Source organism: Apium graveolens, chromosome 10 (genome assembly GCF_009905375.1).
Source record: "Apium graveolens cultivar Ventura chromosome 10, ASM990537v1, whole genome shotgun sequence".
Taxonomy (NCBI): Eukaryota; Viridiplantae; Streptophyta; class Magnoliopsida; order Apiales; family Apiaceae; genus Apium; species Apium graveolens.
The window spans coordinates 128,298,431-128,317,990 of record NC_133656.1 but is presented as its reverse complement, the minus strand read 5'-3'; the positions used below and the strand labels follow the sequence as shown (position 1 = coordinate 128,317,990).

At 37.6% G+C, this 19,560-nt stretch overlaps 1 protein-coding gene across 1 annotated transcript; it reads right to left on the bottom strand.

The window, feature by feature from the left end:
- Positions 1 to 17,809: 17,809 nt before the first annotated feature.
- On the bottom strand, positions 17,810 to 19,295 carry LOC141690975 (uncharacterized). The gene is made up of 2 exons (XM_074495727.1): positions 19,179 to 19,295; positions 17,810 to 19,069 (listed from the first exon to the last, which is right to left on the bottom strand). The coding sequence occupies exons 1-2, from the start codon at positions 19,293 to 19,295 to the stop codon at positions 17,810 to 17,812; spliced, it is 1,377 nt and encodes a 458-aa protein (XP_074351828.1).
- Positions 19,296 to 19,560: the final 265 nt, after the last annotated feature.

The following is a 19,560-nucleotide window of genomic DNA, read 5'->3' as shown; positions in this document are numbered from 1 at the left end:
TAGTTGTCCCATTGAACCAAGTTCTTGGGATCTCCAGTCAGCAATGGTTGGGTGTCCACCATGATGCCGTTAAGCAATAGGCTTAAGGCCCATCCCTCTCGATGATTTCTCAACCACTTCTTTTGATAACCCTTTGGTTAGTGGATCTGCGATATTATCTTTTGACGATATATAGTCAATAGTAATAATTCCAGTTGAGATCAATTGTCTAATGGAACTGTTTCGTCGTCGTATATGACGAGACTTTCCATTATACATCGTGTTCTGCGCTCTGCCAATAGCGGATTGACTATCACAATGAATCCCTATTGCAGTTACAGGCTTTGGCCATCTTGGAATATCTTCCAGAAATTGACGTAGATATTCAGCCTCTTCGGCGCATTTATCTAGTGCCACAAACTTAGCTTCCATCGTGGAATGAGTTATCACCGTTTGTTTTGAGAATTTCCATGATATTGCCGCTCCAGCTAATGTAAACACATAGCCGCTCGTAGACTTAAGTGCTTTCTTGCTAGATATCCAATTTACGTCAGTATATCCTTCTAATACTGCTGGGTATCTGCCATAGTGCAGTCCATAGTCTCGAGTTCCCCTCAAGTACCTTAGTACCCTTATGATCGCTTTCCAGTGATCAGCTCCCGGATTACTCGTAAACCTACTCAACTTGCTAATTGAGTATGCAATGTCTGGTCTTGTACAGCTCATGAGGTACATCAGACTACCAATTATCCTCGAGTATTCCAATTGGGAAACAGCTACACCTTTGTTCTTGGATAGGTGCAAAGTCATATCCACAGGTGTCCTAGCTTTCTCAAAGTCATCCTTAAGAAACTTCTCAAGGATCTTGTCAATATAATGTGGTTGACTTAATGCGAGACCCTCTGATGTTCTAGAAATTTGAATTCCCAGAATTACATTTGCTAGTCCCATGTCTTTCATGTCGAATCTTGATTTTAACATGTCCTTGCTAGATTTGATCACTTTATCATTGCTTCCGGCAATAAGTAGATCATCTACATATAGCGTCATCATGACATAGCCACTCTCGTTATCCTTGTAATAGGCGCAGCTATCACATTCATTGATTTTGAAGCCATTAGCCAGCACGACCTCGTCAAATTTTTCATGTCATTTCATAGGCGCTTGCTTCAAACCATATAATGATTTCACCAATCTACAAACTTTCCTTTCTTGTCCTGGGACAACAAACCCTTCGGGTTGTTCCATATAGATTTCCTCATCTATGTCCCCATTTAGGAAGGCTATTTTCACATCCATTTGATGTACAGTTAGATTACGCATTGCAGCAATAGCAAACATCATCCTTATGGACGTTATTCTCGTTACAGGAGAATATGTATCAAAATAATCAAGGCCTTTTTGTTGCTTGTATCCTTTAATCACAAGTCTGGCCTTATACTTATCAATAGTGCCATCAGTTTTCAACTTCTTCTTGAAAACCCACTTGCTACCTAATGGTTTGCAACGAGTTGGCAAGTCCACTAGTTCCCAAGTATGATTCTGCATAATTGAATCAACTTCATTCTTGATGGCCTCTTTCCACATAGGTCCATCAGGTGAGGTAACTGCCTCCTTATAGGTTTTTGGGTCACCTTCTTCGAGCAAATAGGTCATAAAATCAGACCCATAGGATTTCTCTGTTCGTTGTCTTTTGCTCCTTCTCACTACCCCACATTTTCGTCTTCACTTTCGTCACTCTCATTATCGTCATCTACAGACTCATGAGATCATTTAGACGTCGTAGGTTGTTGGTTTTCTGGATTACAGGGAAACATCGGCTCAAAGAATGAGGCATTCCTTGATTCCATAATGGTATTCTTTTGAATATCAGGAATCTTGGATTCATGAACAAGAAACCGATATGCAGTACTATGTGGAGGATATCCGATGAAAATACAATCCACAGTCTTAGGACCTATCTTCACCTTCTTCGGTGTAGGGATCAGTACCTTTACAAGGCACCCCCACACTTTCAGGTGTTAGTAACTTGGTTTCTTTTTCTTCCATATTTCATAAGGACTTACATCTTTATTCTTGCGCATCGGAATATTTAAAATATTATTTGCGCTTAAGATGGTTTCTCCCCACATCGATTGTGGAAGTCTAGAGCTTAACAACATCACATTCATCATTTCTTTCAGAGTGCGATTCTTCCTTTCAGCCACACCATTTGACTGAGAGGAGTAAGGTGCAGTGACCTCATGGATTATACCATGTTGTGAACAGAATTCTCCAAATGGTTCAACATATTCACCTCCACGATCACTTCGTATCGTTTTGATTTTCTAAGTCTGTTGTGTCTCAACTTCTTCCTTATAGATTTTAAATTTATCTATAGCTTCGTCTTTGCTTTTCAACAAATATACATAGCAGTATTTTGTACAATCATCAATGAATGTAATAAAATACTTGTTTCCTCCTCTTGTTGGAGCGAATTTTAAATCACATATGTCGCTATGTATTAGGTCTAGCACTTTGGTGTTCCTTTCCACATGTTTAAATGATGATCTCATTAATTTTACCTCAACACAAGTCTCACACTTATGTTTTGAATCGATAGTAAGTTTAGGTATGTATTCTTTTGCACTTAAACATCGTAAAGTGTCATAATTTACATGTCCTAATCTAGCATGCCATAAATTAGGAGACTCAAGCAAGTAAGCAGAAGAATTCTTCATTACATTATCGTCCTTAACGGACATTACATTGAGCTTAAAAAGCCCATCGGTTAAATAACCCTTGCCTACAAACATACCACTCTTAGACAAAATTACTTTATCTGACTCTATTACAATGCGAAAGCCATGCTTACTCAACAGAGAACCAGACACAAGGTTCTTGCGAATATCAGGCACATAAAGTACATTCTTCAAAGTCAGATTCTTCCCAGAGGTCATCTTCAGGATCACCGTGCCTTCACCCTCAATGGTAGAAGTTGCTGAATTCCCCATGTAGAGCTTCTCACCAGCATCAGAAGCTTTGAGGCTAGAGAAAATCGCCTTGTCTGAGCAAACATGCCTAGTAGCACCAGTATCAATCCACCATTCACGTGGATTAGAACCGACCAGGTTCACTTCAGAGACCGTAGCACAGAGGTCTATATCACCCATATCCTTGGAGATATTCTCTACCATGTTTGCTTCTTTCTTCTTGTTGGGCTTCTTGGGCTTCTTGCAGTCAGAAGACCTATGACCAACTTTATCACAGTTGTAGCACTTCCCCTGAAATTTCGACTTCGAAATCCCTCCTTTGGGTGCCAGCTTTGCCCATTTACTAGAATTAGTCTTCTTGGGCTTGGAGCTTTGAGCGTGCTCCACCATGTTTGCCTTCTCAGTGGCAACATTAACTTTCTTCTTGGACCCTCTGTTGTCTTCTTCAATACGAAGTCTAACAATAAGATCCTCCATAGACATCTTCTTTCGCTTATGCTTAAGGTAGTTCTTAAAATCTTTCCATCCAGGTGGAAGCTTTTCAATAACAGCAGCAACTTGGAAAGACTCACTTATGACCATTCCCTCAGCATGAATGTCATGAATAATCACCTGCAGTTCCTGCACCTGACTGACCACAGTCTTAGAGTCTGCCATCTTATAATCAAGAAAGCGGCCAACAATCCACTTCTTTGCCCCAGCGTCCTCGGTTTTATACTTATGGTCAAGTGACTCCCATAAGACCTTAGCTGTTGGCTTCGCGCTGTATACGTTATACAACGAGTCAGACAAACAATTTAACACATAGTTCTGACAGATGTAGTCGGAGTGCTTCCAAGCATCAGCAGCATACACAGTCTACATGTTACTCTCAGCAGTGAGCAACGGTGGTTCTTCCTTAAGGAAGCGATCCATATGCAACGTGGTCAGATAAAAGTGCATCTTTTGTTGCCAACGTTTGAAGTTCGTTCCGTTGAATTTCTCAGGTTTTTTAGCATGTGCAGCAGGCACAATTGGCATAACAGGTGGAGCAGGCACCACAGGTGGAACAGATGGTACGTGCGTCTGTACTACAGGTGTATGCACACCAGTAGGCACCGCAGGTATGATCGGAGGAGTGAATCCTGCCGATATCTGTCCAAGAGGAACACTAAACTGTCCAATGACAGTGTGTCCCACAGACACATATCCCGAAGGCACATGTCCAGCAGGCGTTTGACCCCCATCAGATCGTACGATCCGTGCGTTAGGGTTAATCGGCTGCTGGTGAACCCCATCAGATCCAGTGATCTGTGCGTTGGGATCAGCCGTCATGTTCATCGAATCGTTCACAGTTTGGTTCTCCATCGATCTATTACTCAACAAAACAAGCAGATACAGATGTATCAGTCACAGATGTATATAAAATAAATAGCTTTAAGATTATGAATACAATATGCGATTAATACATATAAATCAAATAAGTGTGTGCGTGAGTAAACAAAATCAAACAGAGAAAGGCAGAATATAACCAAATGGAAAACCTCGAGTCCAGTTGAAACTGTCTTCTTAAAGCTATTTCGCCTCTCACCGTATGTGCGAGTCGATAGCCTCCCAGGATAAAATGAGATACTAGTATAATCGATATATCGAATATACTCTCAGCGAACTAAGCCTGAGAACTATCATCGGAGTATTGGAAAATTTAAGACTAAAGAGACCGAGAATGAAAGAGAGGACTCTTATTCTCTTGACTTGATAAAACTGATGCCCTAAGACTCTATTTATAAAGAGAGGCTTGAAAGGGCTTGTTTTTCTTTTCGATGTGGTACATGGTATTTATAAGAAAAACTAAGAAATAGGTTTGTGCTACTCTCGATGTGGTACAAAACCACTTTTCATATTAAAAGGTAAAATTTTGGAACATCAGTTCTCATTCACCTTTTACTCATTTTGAGCGTGTAAATATGCATTGGAATCCCCTCGAAGAGGAGAATACGTTCCAATAAATACACACCACTAACACATAATGTGTCTCGCTCATATAGAGTCTCAAAATGATTCACAACTTAGTCTAAAATACTAAGTTTGTCCAACAATCCCCCACAAATGAGATTGATGGTCCAGTAGCACGCACCACATAGACAGACAGACGCGGAACTTGACTTGGTGATAGTTTCGGCGGTCAGATATAGCATACGATAGGTAGAGAATGCTCCTTGAACCTTCGCTCGAATAAGTATATCGACTTTACTGGTAGACAGTATGACGCGATGTCCTTGAACTGTTCGACCGTTTGTGTAAACGATGATATACTCATCACTATATATTTCCTGACTCATTCAGTTCTCATGATTATGTCCATTTTGGCCATGGAACATCGTCCTGGTTCTGCAGGAGTTTTTAAAGAATTGTGCCTCGCAATTCTCCTTTGAAGCGGCCCCACTTCTCTCCCACATAGGTGATCTTTATCTTATAGAGTAACCCGCGTTTACTCAACTGAATTCCATGCGTTCACTCCTGAACTCCATGTATTCATCAAAGATCATTAAAAGCTCAAAACTTAACCTCGTACCTTACGGGTCTCACTGTTGAGTTCATCATAGGAACAGGCCAAGGGTTACCCCCACAGTGATTTGGTCATCATGATTTAGTTGTCCCATTGAACCAAGTTCTTGGGATCTCCAGTCAGCAATGGTTGGGTGTCCACCATGATGCCGTTAAGCAATAGGCTTAAGGCCCATCCCTCTCGATGATTTCTCAACCACTTCTTTTGATAACCCTTTGGTTAGTGGATCCGCGATATTATCTTTTGACGATATATAGTCAATAGTAATAATTCCGGTTGAGATCAATTGTCTAATGGAACTGTGTCGTCGTCGTATATGACGAGACTTTCCATTATACATCGTGTTCTGCGCTCTGCCAATAGCGGATTGACTATCACAATGAATCCCTATTGCAGTTACAGGCTTTGGCCATCTTGGAATATCCTCCAGAAACTGACGTAGATATTCAGCCTCTTCGGCGCATTTATCTAGTGCCACAAACTTAGCTTCCATCGTGGAATGAGTTATCACCGTTTGTTTTGAGAATTTCCATGATATTGCCGCTCCAGCTAATGTAAACACATAGCCGCTCGTAGACTTAAGTGCTTTCTTGCTAGATATCCAATTTGCGTCAGTATATCCTTCTAATACTGCTGGGTATCTGCCATAGTGCAGTCCATAGTCTCGAGTTCCCCTCAAGTACCTTAGTACCCTTATGATCGCTTTCCAGTGATCAGCTCCCGGATTACTCGTAAACCTACTCAACTTGCTAATTGAGTATGCAATGTCTGGTCTTGTACAACTCATGAGGTACATCAGACTACCAATTATCCTCGAGTATTCCAATTGGGAAACAGTTACACCTTTGTTCTTGGATAGGTGCAAAGTCATATCCACAGGTGTCCTAGCTTTCTCAAAGTCATCCTTAAGAAACTTCTCAAGGATCTTTTCAATATAATGTGGTTGACTTAATACGAGACCCTCTGATGTTCTAGAAATTTGAATTCCCAGAATTACATTTGCTAGTCCCATGTCTTTCATGTCGAATCTTGATTTCAACATGTCCTTGGTAGATTTGATCACTTTATCATTGTTTCTGGAAATAAGTAGATCATCTACATATAGCGTCATCATGACATAGCCACTCTCGTTATCCTTGTAATAGGCGCAGCTATCACATTCATTGATTTTGAAGCCATTAGCCAGCACGACCTCGTCAAATTTTTCATGTCATTTCATAGGCGTTTGCTTCAAACCATATAATGATTTCACCAATCTACAAACTTTCCTTTCTTGTCCTGGGACAACAAACCCTTCGGGTTGTTCTATATAGATTTCCTCATCTATGTCCCCATTTAGGAAGGCTGTTTTCACATCCATTTGATGTACAGTTAGATTACGCATTGCAGCAATAGCAAACATCATCCTTATGGACGTTATTCTCGTTACAGGAGAATATGTATCAAAATAATCAAGGCCTTTTTGTTGCTTGTATCCTTTAATCACAAGTCTGGCCTTATACTTATCAATAGTGCCATCAGTTTTCAACTTCTTCTTGAAAACCCACTTGCTACCTAATGGTTTGCAACGAGTTGGAAAGTCCACTAGTTCCCAAGTATGATTCTGCATAATTGAATCAACTTCATTCTTGATGGCCTCTTTCCACATAGGTCCATCAGGTGAGGTAACTGCCTCCTTATAGGTTTTTGGGTCACCTTCTTCGACCAAATAGGTCATAAAATCAGACCCATAGGATTTCTCTGTTCGTTGTCTTTTGCTCCTTCTCACTACCCCACATTTTCGTCTTCACTTTCGTCACTCTCATTATTGTCATCTACAGACTCATGAGATCATTTAGACGTCGTAGGTTGTTGGTTTTCTGGATTACAGGGAAACATCGGCTCAAAGAATGAGGCATTCCTTGATTCCATAATGGTATTCTTTTGAATATCAGGAATCTTGGATTCATGAACAAGAAACCGATATGCAGTACTATGTGGAGGATATCCGATGAAAATACAATCCACAGTCTTAGGACCTATCTTCACCTTCTTCGGTGTAGGGATCAGTACCTTTACAAGGCACCCCCACACTTTCAGGTGTTGGTAACTTGGTTTCTTTTTCTTCCATATTTCATAAGGACTTACATCTTTATTCTTGCGCATCGGAATATGACTATGAACAAACTTCTGCTATGTCAACCTGAAATAAAACTTCTGCTATGTCAACCTGAAATAAAAGATGACTATGAACAAAACTAACAATACGAAAAAGTATATCCAATATCAGAAACCAAATCAGATATTAGGTTTATAGGGATGGTACTAATTGCTCAGGAGACCAAATTATCTAATCCCAAATATGAGTAGAAGAATCATAAACAACAATGCACATAATTTGATGACCTTAAAAACATTGAGTAAACTGAGATTCACATACTTGGCGTGATGTGCTTGCATAGGACACCTCGAATCTCCCACTTTCATGCTTTCTTCTCATCTTGGATTGAGCCTCCAGTTGTTAGTGGCCACCCTGCCGAAACTTATACTAAGAGTTAAGTAAATTAAATATATATGAAAAATATTATCCAAAATAGCGTTGAGTTAACCCTAGTAGTCATTTGTTCAAGAAGGCAGCTATATTCTAACATTATATAGTCAGAAATTATTCAAATACAATAGTTTCCTGTGCCAAAATAAGTCCTTTAGTGAGATCTATAATAACCTTTTTGATATGTTTATTTGTTTAGCTTACTTTTAAAGTATATGCAATGTAAATATGTTTTCGAATAATATATATAAAATGAGCAAAAGTATATCGAAGAAATTAAGAGGCGGCAAGTCGTCCATTTCTATCTATTAGCCATCATATATTCATATCAGTTGTATCGCCGCCTTACGTGGTCGGGGAAGATATAAAGAGGAAAACTTTCTTTGCTGATGTATTGGATCATATATATATATACCTTCTTTATTAACATGCACTTGATTATAATGAATCTTTTTGTTTTGACATCTGACTTTTATACAAGCATGGCTTTTTCTGGGGAATATTTCGACGTCCTCATGAAAGCTTGAATATATTGTGGTAGAAAGAACTATGGTGTAAGACAGGGATATTAATGACGATGTCATCATGGAAGTTGACATGGTAGGCAGAGAAATAGTAGGAACATTTGATGTTACTCCGAAGCAGTCATCTATGCCAACCTTTGGAATCTCCTCTGGAGCCAACATAATCACATCACCTACATCAAATTCTAATTCTGATTCAGCTAAAGTTCCTAGTGATCCGGACAACTACAATGTTCAGGCTGGATTCAGCTCTTCAATGAGGGGTTTGTCACCTGTGAAAGAAGAGTCGACCTAGCTAGATAGTTATACAAAACTCCGAATTTAATCATAGAAATGTTCAAATTTATAGCTGGTTCTTCATTTTTTGATTATACTGTGTGATGAAAACTGTTAAACATATTATGAATTATATAAGAGAAAAAAAGGTACTGGAAGAGTATGTGTTATTTCATTAAATAACGACCTTATATACTACAAGGTTGTGGCTGTTGAGTTACATAACCACCAGGGAAAGAAGTGTTTCATTTTCCTGCATATTAAAAGCAGATTTATATAGGATAACTACGTCTTTAAAAACACATTAATTCTAACACTCCCTCCTAATGTGTTGTTCCTGAACTCCCAGCAGATTACGCAGCATTTGAAACTTCTCTTTTGGAAGTGCCTTTGTGAATATATCAGCAACTTGCTCCTCAGACTTGCAGTAGACTAATTTTATCTCATTTTCCTCGATCTTCTCACGAATGAAGTGATGTTTCACAGCAATGTGCCTTGTACGACTATTGTAGATAGGATTCTTTGCCATAGATATGGCTGACTTATTGTCACATAGCATCTCTGTTGCGTTTCTTTGCCTTTCATCAATATCCTCCAGAATTCTTCTCAACCAAATAGCTTGTGATGTTGCCGGGGCAGCAGCTATGTACTCAGCTTCTGCGGATGACTGTGCAACTGAATCTTGCTTCTTTGATTGCCATGAAAATGCTCCTGAATCAAATGAAAACACAAAGCCTGTTGTGCTCTTCATGTCATCTCTGGAACCTGCCCAATCACTGTCACAAAAACCAATTAATTTTAGCTCTTCACCTTTAAAATATTTGATTCCATATGCCACAGTTCCTTTTATGTAACGAAGAACTCGTTTGGCTGCTCCAAGGTGAACCTCGCTAGGATCTTGCATATATCTGGACAACAAACTAGAAGCAAACATAATGTCCGGCCTAGTTGTCGTAAGATACATTAAACTTCCAACAATGCTTCTATACAAAGTCCTGTCTACTTTTCTTCCACCGTCATCTTTCATCAATTTTTCATTTTCTGCAAGAGGTGTTGCCATTGCTTTGCAACCATACATATTAAACCTTTTTAACATCATTTCAGCGTATTTGTGCTGACAAATAAACACTCCATCACCTTGTTGGTGGATCTCAATCCCAAGAAAATGGTGTAGCAGTCCCATATCACTCATTTCATACTTCTTCATCATATCACTTTTGAACTGATTTATCATATGCTCATCATTGCTAGTAAAAATCAGATCATCAACATAAATTGCAACGATAAGAATTGATATACCTTGCTTCTTCACATAGAGAGTTGGCTCACTCTTACTTTTGACAAATCCATTTTCCAGGAAGTAGTTGTCGATATGGGTATACCATTGACGAGGTGCCTGCTTTAACCCGTACAACGCCTTTTTCAACTTGTAAACTTTTCCTTCTTGTCCTTTAATGACAAAACCATCTGGTTGATCTACATATATTTCCTCTTCTAAATCTCCATTCAAGAAGGCTGATTTCACGTCAAGTTGATATAATTTCCATCCTTTTTGAGCTGCAAGAGCAATGAGGGTTCTGATTGTGTCTTTTCGAGCTACTGGTGCAAATGTTTCGAGGTAATCAACTCCTTTATGTTGTGAATATCCTTTGGCCACTAGACGCGCTTTATTTTTTAACCAAGAACCATCTGACTTGTGCTTTATTCTATAAATCCACTTCACACCCACAACCTCTTTATTTTTCGGTCTTTCAACGAGTTGCCATGTCTTATTTTTTTCAATCATGTGAAACTCCTCTTCCGTTGCCTTCTTCCAAACATCTTCTCTAATTGCCTCCTCAAAACTCGTTGGTTCAGTCATGCAAAAATTACACGACTCATAAATATCAGCAAGAGACCTCATTTTCAGCGGAGTACTTCCTGAACTTGACGATCTTGCACTATCACTTGAAGGTGATGACGGATCAGTAGGTGAAGATGGATCAGATGGTGATGATGCTGGTGATGACTGATCATTATTTTTGTCTTTATTTTGAGCTTCTGCTTCAAATGTAATAGTTTGATTTTGAGATGCTTCTTTCTCCCAATTCCAGCTAGCTCCTTCATCAAACAACACATCTCTACTTATGATTATTGATTTCTTCTTTAAACTATACAACCTATATCCTTTTGATTTTGAGCTGTTACCAAGAAGAATGCATGTTTCACTCGTGTCTTCCAGTTTATGTCTTTTTTCTTTCGGAATATGTGCATAGCAAATGTAACCAAATATCTTTAAATGGCTTACCGAAGGCTTCTTTCTGCACCATGCTTCTAATGGAGTCATTTCTTTAACTGCCTTAGTTGGACATCTGTTAATTAAGTACACAGCAGTATGAATTGCTTCAGCCCAGAATGAATTTGGCAACCCTTTCTCCTTTAACATTGATTTGGCCATATTCACTACAGTTTGGTTCTTTCTTTCAGAAACTCCATTTTGTTGAGGTGAGTAACCAACCGTGAGTTGTCTATCAATTCCTTCATCTTCACAAAATTTATCAAACTCTCTAGAGGTATATTCTTTACCCCTATCACTTCTCAAAACTTTTATGTAACAACCACTTTTTTTTCTACAAATTTCTTGAATTTTTTGAAAATGCTAAAGACCTCAGACTTATATTTCATAAAATAAACCCACGTCATTCTTGAGTAATCATCAATAAATAAAACAAAGTACCTATTTTCAGCAAGTGAAGGAGTCCTTATTGGTCCACACACGTCAGTGTGAACAAGCTCCAGCAGTCCCCCAGCTCTCCACGATCCTCCTTTTGGAAAAGAATTTCTATGGTGCTTTCCCATGGCACAACCTTCACACACTTCATTATTATCTTCAACTTGAGGCAGCCCATACACCATATTTTTCAGTTCCTTCAGCCCTTGAGAATGTATGTGTCCAAGCCTTTTATGCCAAAGCAAGGATTCATCTTTCAGGTGTGCTTTTAAGGCCAAATCAGCATCATAATTGAACATTAGCTGAAAACTTCTGCCCCTTTTCATCTGTATTTTTGCAACCAATTTTCTGCCTTTATTTTTGTCAAAAATTGTGCAAGTACCATCCTCAAAATAAGCAGCATATCCATTTTTTATGAGCTGACCGACACTAAGTAGTTTCTGATCTAAATCAGGGACTAATAAAACATCATTAATGTATCGTATGCCATCTTTTGTTTGAATACATATCGTACCTTTGCCTCTTGCCTGAACCAATATGCCATTTCCCATTTTCACTTCAGCGGTAATACTTTTATCAATCTTTGTAAATATTGTGCTGTCTCCGGTCATGTGATTGCTACACCCGCTGTCCAATAACCAAGTAGTGCTACTTTTCTCATTTGTGACCTGACAATTTGCATAAAAGACTGCATATCCATCTTCTTTTTCTTCAGATACATTCACTTGCTGCTGATTTTTGAACCTGCAATCTTTTTGCAAATGTCCAAATTTCTTACAATGATGACATTGAGGCTTCCCTTTGAACCAGCAATCCTTCTCCGTATGGCTACTTCGTTTGCATATTTCACACTTGTTTGATTGACTTGCATCACCTAAACATCTGTTATAATTACTTTTTCCTCTTCCTCTTTGGCCTCTTCCTCTTCCTCTATTGAACATTCCACCTCTTGATGATACTCCTCCATTATAACTCTGAGACGGTGATTCCTTTTTGTTTAAGTTGAGCTTACATTGCAAAGCACTTTCAATGGATTTTTCAGAGTGTCTCATCAATCTTTGTTCATGGGACTGTAATGATGCCATCAACTCACCAGATTTTAATGTGTTAATATCTTTGGTTTCTTCAATAATGGACACCATAGCATCATATTTATCAGTCAAGCTAATCAGAATTTTTTCAACAACTTTCTTATTGGTAACCACTTCACCGTACAAAGCCATTTGATTGACAATTTCATTTATTTTTGAATAATAATCCTTCAAACTTTCAGACTCATTCATCTTCAAGTTCTCAAAATCTCTCCTGAGGGATTGTAGCTTAATAGATCTTACCTTGGAATTTCCTTGGAATTCTTCTTGCAAAACTTCCCAAGCTTCTTTTGTCGTTGCAACCCTCATAATTCTGGGAAACAAGCTCTCTGATATAGCTTGTTGAATAAAGAAGAGGGCTTTTGCATCTTTCTTTTTAGTCTCCTTTAAGGCCTCCTTCTGAGCATTTGTTAAATTTGCTGATTCATCATATCCACTTTCCACTAAATCCCACAAGTCTTGAGATTGGAAAAGTGTTTTCATCTTCAAACTCCAATAATCATAGTTTTCACCATTAAAAATGGGCATTGTAGGTTGTTGAATATTCACACCTTGATTTGTTGCAGCCATTGTTGACGTGTTGTTTCCGCCTACTGCTGTTCTTTACGCCCAGTTTCTAATCGAATCTAGCTCTGATACCAATTTGTTAAACATATTATGAATTATATAAGAGAAAAAAAGGTACTGGAAGAGTATGTGTTATTTCATTAAATAACAACCTTATATACTACAAGGTTGTGGCTGTTGAGTTACATAACCACCAGGGAAAGAAGTGTTTCATTTTCCTGCATATTAAAAGCAGATTTATATAGGATAACTACGTCTTTAAAAACACATTAATTCTAACAAAAACAGAACCCCCCATGGACAATAATATTTTGGTTATGGGTTGGTCCTAGGTCCAAATGAATTGAGTTATCTTATGTTGCACGTATTCTTAAATATTTCTTTCTCGAAAATCTTAAAGATAAAGAGATTTAAAAGATTTGATTTGAGTTCTTTAAAAGGCCAGTACTGACAGATTGATGCATATTATTCCACTAGTTTATCAGCATTACCTTTAAATCAGTAAATAAAAATCACGTGCATCAATCAGTTACAAGTCTCAGTAAGATATTTAAGATTTCTTATAAAATGTTAAAATTGAAAAGTATTGTATAAGTGATATAAATATCATAACTTATAAATTTTTTAGGTATTTGGATAAATTTATATATAAATTATTTTTATAAGTTGATAACGTGTTTGGTAAATAATAACTTATAAGTTATAATTTTTATGCTTAAAATTGAAATATAAATTTCAAATGTCATTAATAATTTTTGAAGACATTGTTTTATATATAACAATTTTTTGTCATGTTATATAGGATTTAATACTCCTAAGTACGTACTCATATAACTTAGGCGATCACAAATTTTTTTAATATAATTAAATACACGAGTGTATTGTTGTAATGACATAATTTATTTAAAAAAATTACAAATCTTCCATTGAAATATACTATGTACTCGGGTAAATCTCATAAACAGGTACTTAGGGCCATTTTTTTGTATATAACAATTTTAATTCATAATTTTTTATTAAATAAACAAAATTTTGCAAGATGGTGAGCTAAAAATTGAAAAAACACGTTAAAATACCTGTTACTAACAGAGATAGATACACGTGTGCATAGGAATTTAAGGATACAGGTTCCTTAATTTTTTAATCACTTCTTAGCATGGAAAAATAAGGCATGACGGATGAAACGGGGAAAGTAGTAAAGTACACTCCCTCCAACATCCTGCTTATGCTCATAAAAGAAGAAAATAAGATCATTTTATTAATTACCCAACACAAGGTAAGTACTAGAAAGCTGTTTTTATATCATTCAAGGGAAATGTAGTTATATCCCAAACAACCACCAAGTCTTTTAAATCCCCGCCGTCTTTAAAAATTTCAAGCATTTTAAAATACGTGCAACATACCATGAGTCCACTCATTGGATTTAAGACCATCCAACAACAAAAACATTATTATACATGCCATCGCACAGTATGATCAAACAATCAACAACCAGCTATAAAAATATGAGCATTTTTATGATTAAATTCGAAGCTTTGTAAAACTATCTAGGTCTGCTATTCTTTCACACAATACCACCAACCCCTCATTGAAGGGCTGAATCCACGAGGAATTGTGTCAAAATCACTAGGAACTTTAGCAAACTTGGAATCTGATGCAGGTGAGGTGATGTGACTGAGTTGGCTTCAGCAGGGATTCCAAAGGTTTTAACAAGAAAATTATATTTTCTTGGGTTTATATTTTCTTGGGTTTGGGATTATCTTAACATACAACACAAACACGAGATTTGTTGGAAGAAAGGATCTCACTCAAACTCACACAAGACAATTTAGGAAAAGAAATGTATTACTCGAAAAATTACTTGATTTCAAATGACTTGGTACAAGGCTTTATATAGGACTCCTTAGAAAGATCTAGATAACTCTTAGACTCCAATAGACATCACTTGACCAAGATACATGTATCTAGAGATTACATGTACCTACACCAATACATTGAACATAGAAAAATACTAATACATGTACCAAGATTATTCTAGAGACTCCCACACAATTCTATTATTTTAATAGTTAAAAATATATTATTTATTTTTAACACCCCCCTAATTTTGACTATCCCAAGTAGACTTCGGAATTTGTTGAAGGCGTCACTTTTGAGAGGCTTTGTAAATATGTCACTAATTTGATCTTGGGACTTCACATAATTCAACTCCACTTCACGCCTTTCGATGCATTCCCGAATAAAGTGATATTTTGTATCAATGTGCTTGCTCCGTTCATGAAACACCGGATTTTTGGCCAAAGCTGTTGTCGACTTGTTATCAACCAATACTTCTGTGGACTCATTTTGTGGCATGTGGAGCTCTTCCAAAACTCTCCTTACCCATATAGCTTGACAAACACAAGAACACGCCGCCACATACTCCGCCTCATAAGTGGACAGGGTAACAATGGGTTATTTCTTTGAACTCCATGAAAAAGATGTGTCACCAATAAAGAATACATATCCGGTGGTACTCTTTCGATCATCAATGTCACCGGCCCAATCACTATCACAATAACCAACAAGTTTGAACTCATTTGAGTAATGATACAACAATCCATAATCCATTGTTCCTTTGAGATAACGAAGAATTCTCTTGGCCGCCTTCATGTGTGTTGTTGTTGGAGCCTCCATATAGCGACTAATAAGTCCAACACTATATAGTATGTCGGTCCTCGTGCATATCAAATATCTCAAACTTCCCACAAGACTTTTGAAATATGTAGGATCCACCTTCTCACATTCTTCAAATTTCGACAACTTTGTTCCACATTCAATGGGGGTGCTTACGGCTTGACAATTTTCCATCTTGAATTTCTTTAAAATCTCCCTTGTATAGCTTTCTTGTGATATTAGTATTCCATCATCCATTTGCTTTACTTCAATGCCAAGATAATATGACATAAGCCCAATATCGGTCATCTCAAATTCTCTTATCATGTCTTGTTTAAATTTCTCAAACATACTTGGACTATTTCCCATGAATATTAAATCATCCACATACAAGCACGCAAGAAGAAATTCTTCATTTTTAGCAATCTTGGCATATAGAGCATGTTCATGAGGACACTTGTAAAATCCTTAAGCTTGAAAGTATTTGTCAAGTCTACTATTCCAAGCCCTCGGCACTTGTTTCAATCCGTACAAGGCCTTCTTTAACTTTAACACTTTTCATTCTTGTCCTTTTACGATGTATCCCAATGGTTGCTCCACATACACGGTTTCTTCAAGAACACCATTCAAGAAAGCGGACTTCACATCCATTTGATGAATTTTCCATCCATTTTGAGCCGCTAATGAGATGATTAGCCTTATAGTCTCCATTCTTGCAACCGGGGCAAAAAACTTCATTATAATCAACTCCATGTCTTTGATTATAGCCTTTGGCCACCAATCTTGCCTTATATATTTCCACCTTACCTTGGGCATTCTTCTTCACCTTATAAATCCACTTTACACCAATAGCTTTTTGTCCTTTTGGAAGTGTTGCTAACTCCCATGTGTCATTCTTCTTTATAGACTCAATCTCGTCGTCCATTACTTTCTTCCACCTTTTATCTTGCACGGCTTCTTTGAAGCTTGTTGGTTCGGTTTCCGCTTGAAAACAAAGAAGTGTTAAGTCGGAAATAGCGGGAACCTCTTCTGTTTCATCGTATATTTCTCTAAGACTTCTATAACGTCTTGGTGGTGTCTCGTCATCATCAGTTGAAGAAGATAAAGGAGTTTGTCCATCACTTGTTGCTCGTGGTGATGTGGGAGGAGCGATATTTTCTTCACTTTCTTCATCAACAAATGGGAAGAAATTATAATCTTCTTGTGTGTTGCTCCAATCCCATGAGCTCTCTTCGTCAAATACAACATCTCGACTAATAACAATCTTTCCAATGATGGGGTTGTAAAGTTTGTACCCCTTTGCTCTTGCATCATAGCCAACAAACACATACTTTTCACTTTTTTAATCCAACTTTGTTCTTAGCTCATCATCGACGTGTGCATAAGCTATGCTTCCAAAAATACTTAAGTGAGCAATAGATGGTCTCTTTCCTTTCCATGCTTGTTGCGGAGTTATGTCTTTAACACTTCTCGTGGGACATCTATTTGACAAGTAGACGACACAATCTACCACTTCGGCCCAAAATTCCTTAGGCATATGCTTGCTCTTTAGCATGCTTCGAGCCATGTTAAGAATGCTCCTATTTTTTCTTTCGGTGACTCCATTTTGTTGCGGTGATCTTGGAACCGTTGCGGGTCGTCTAATACCATGAGCTTCACAAAATTACAAGAACTTCTTTGAATTGAATTCACCTCCTCGATCCGAACGAATGGCTTTTATTTGATACTTGATCTCTTTTTCAACTTGGGCTTTGAACTTTTTGAAGCATTCAAAAACTTGAGACTTCTCTTTGAGAAAGTACACCCATGTCTTGCGGCTAAAATCATCAATTAATAACAAGAAATAGCAATTCTTACTAAAAGATGGAGGATTAAAAGGCCCACATACATCAGAGTAAATGAGTTCAAGTGGCTCATTTGCTCTTGACATAGATTCCTTTGGAAAGCTCTTTCTTGATTATTTTCCGAAAGGACATCCTTCATAAATTTGGTTTGGATGGTTGATGTGAGGCAATCCATTCACCATATGCTTCTTTGATAGTGAATGTAGTCCATTAAAGTTCAAGTGCCCAAACCTAAGATGCCAAAGCCAAGAAGAATCTCCAACACAAGCCTTAAGACATTTTGCAACATCATTTTGAATTTTGAGAATAAACATACGATTCTTGGTCATAGGCACCTTTGCAATTAAATTATCATTAGAATCTCTCAAATTGAGAAATCCATCTTTGATGGTGATGGTATAGCCTTTCTCCATTAGTTGCCCCAAACTCAAGATATTATTTTTCATGCTAGGCACATAATAAACACTTGAAATAAAATTATGATCTCCATTTTTCAAGCGAATTAAGATGTTACCTTTGCCTTTGATGGGAACTCCCGAAAAGTCTCCAAAAGTGACTTTTCCATTTACTTTCTCCTCAAGATCCACGAACAAATTTTTATTGCCACACATATGATAACTTGCGCCGCTATCAAGATACCACAAATTATCTTCACAATTTACTTCTCCTTTATGCGCTAGAAGCAAAGTGGGCTCATTAACATTGCCTTTATCTTCAACAAAATTAGCTTTCTCCTCCACTTGATTTTTTGAAGCGTGACACTCGGAAGCATAGTGACCAAATTTTTGACAATTATAGCATTTAACATTTGACTTGCCATACCTTGGTGTAACTCTTCCTCTTTCACGGCCTCTTGAATTTCTTGTCTCGTACAATCTTTCATACTTTTGACTTTTCTCCCTTTGTTGGTCACGACCTCTTCCTTGTCCATATAGAAATCCTCTTCCACGTCCTTGTCCAAGACCTCTTTGGCTCCTCATATACCTTCCATTATTATCTTTAAAAGATAACTTTGATTGTAAGGCTTGTTCAATTGGCTCCTTCTTTAACATTTTTTCTTCATGGGCTTGTAATGATCCCATAAGCTCATCAATTGTCATTTCATCTATAACTTTAGCCTCCTCAATTTCCACAACTTTGTAATCAAAATTAGAGTCAAGTGAACGAAGAACTTTTTCAATAACACGAAAATCACTTACCTCTTCTCCATTGCTTTTCATTTGATTGACAACGGTCAAGACCCTTGAAAAATAATCCGAGATTGATTCGGATTCCTTCATTCGCAAAGCCTCAAACGCGCCACGAAGTGTTTGTAGCCGAACTCTCTTTACTTTAGCATCGCCAAACTTTCTTTGACGTTGTTGCGGAAGCCACTTTTTGTAACATAGAATCATCCAAACATTGATGAATGATCATGATCGCCTTTTGATCCTTCTTTCTTTGGGCTTGAAGTTGATCTTTTTGAACTTGATTCAAATTTACTTCATTTTCGGGCACCTCCAATCCTTTCTCCACAATTTCCCACACATCATTTGCTCCAAGGATCGCCTTCATACGAATGCACCAATTCTCATAATTATCTTTGGTGAACTTTGGCATTTGTCATTGAGACATTCCATTTGCCATGATCTCCTTCTTCTTTACACCACACAAGCCTTCTTTGAAGACAATTAGAAGTAGAACCTTTGGCTCTTGATACCACTTTGTTGGAAGAAAGGATCTCACTCAAACTTACACAAGACAATTTAGGGGAAGAAATTTATTACTTGAAAAATTACTTGATTTCAAATGACTTGGTACAAGGCTTTATATAGGACTCCATAGAAAGATCTAGATAACTCTTAAATTCCAATAGACATCACTT

Bases quoted from the DNA above. Each gene is read 5' to 3' on its own strand.
- LOC141690975 (XM_074495727.1), bottom strand. From the start codon at position 19,295: ATGCCAAAGTTCACCAAAGATAATTATGAGAATTGGTGCATTCGTATG. The intron at 19,070-19,178 runs GTAAATTTGAAT...TGTTACAAAAAG, and splicing joins TGGAGGTGCCCGAAAATGAA to TGGCTTCCGCAACAACGTCA.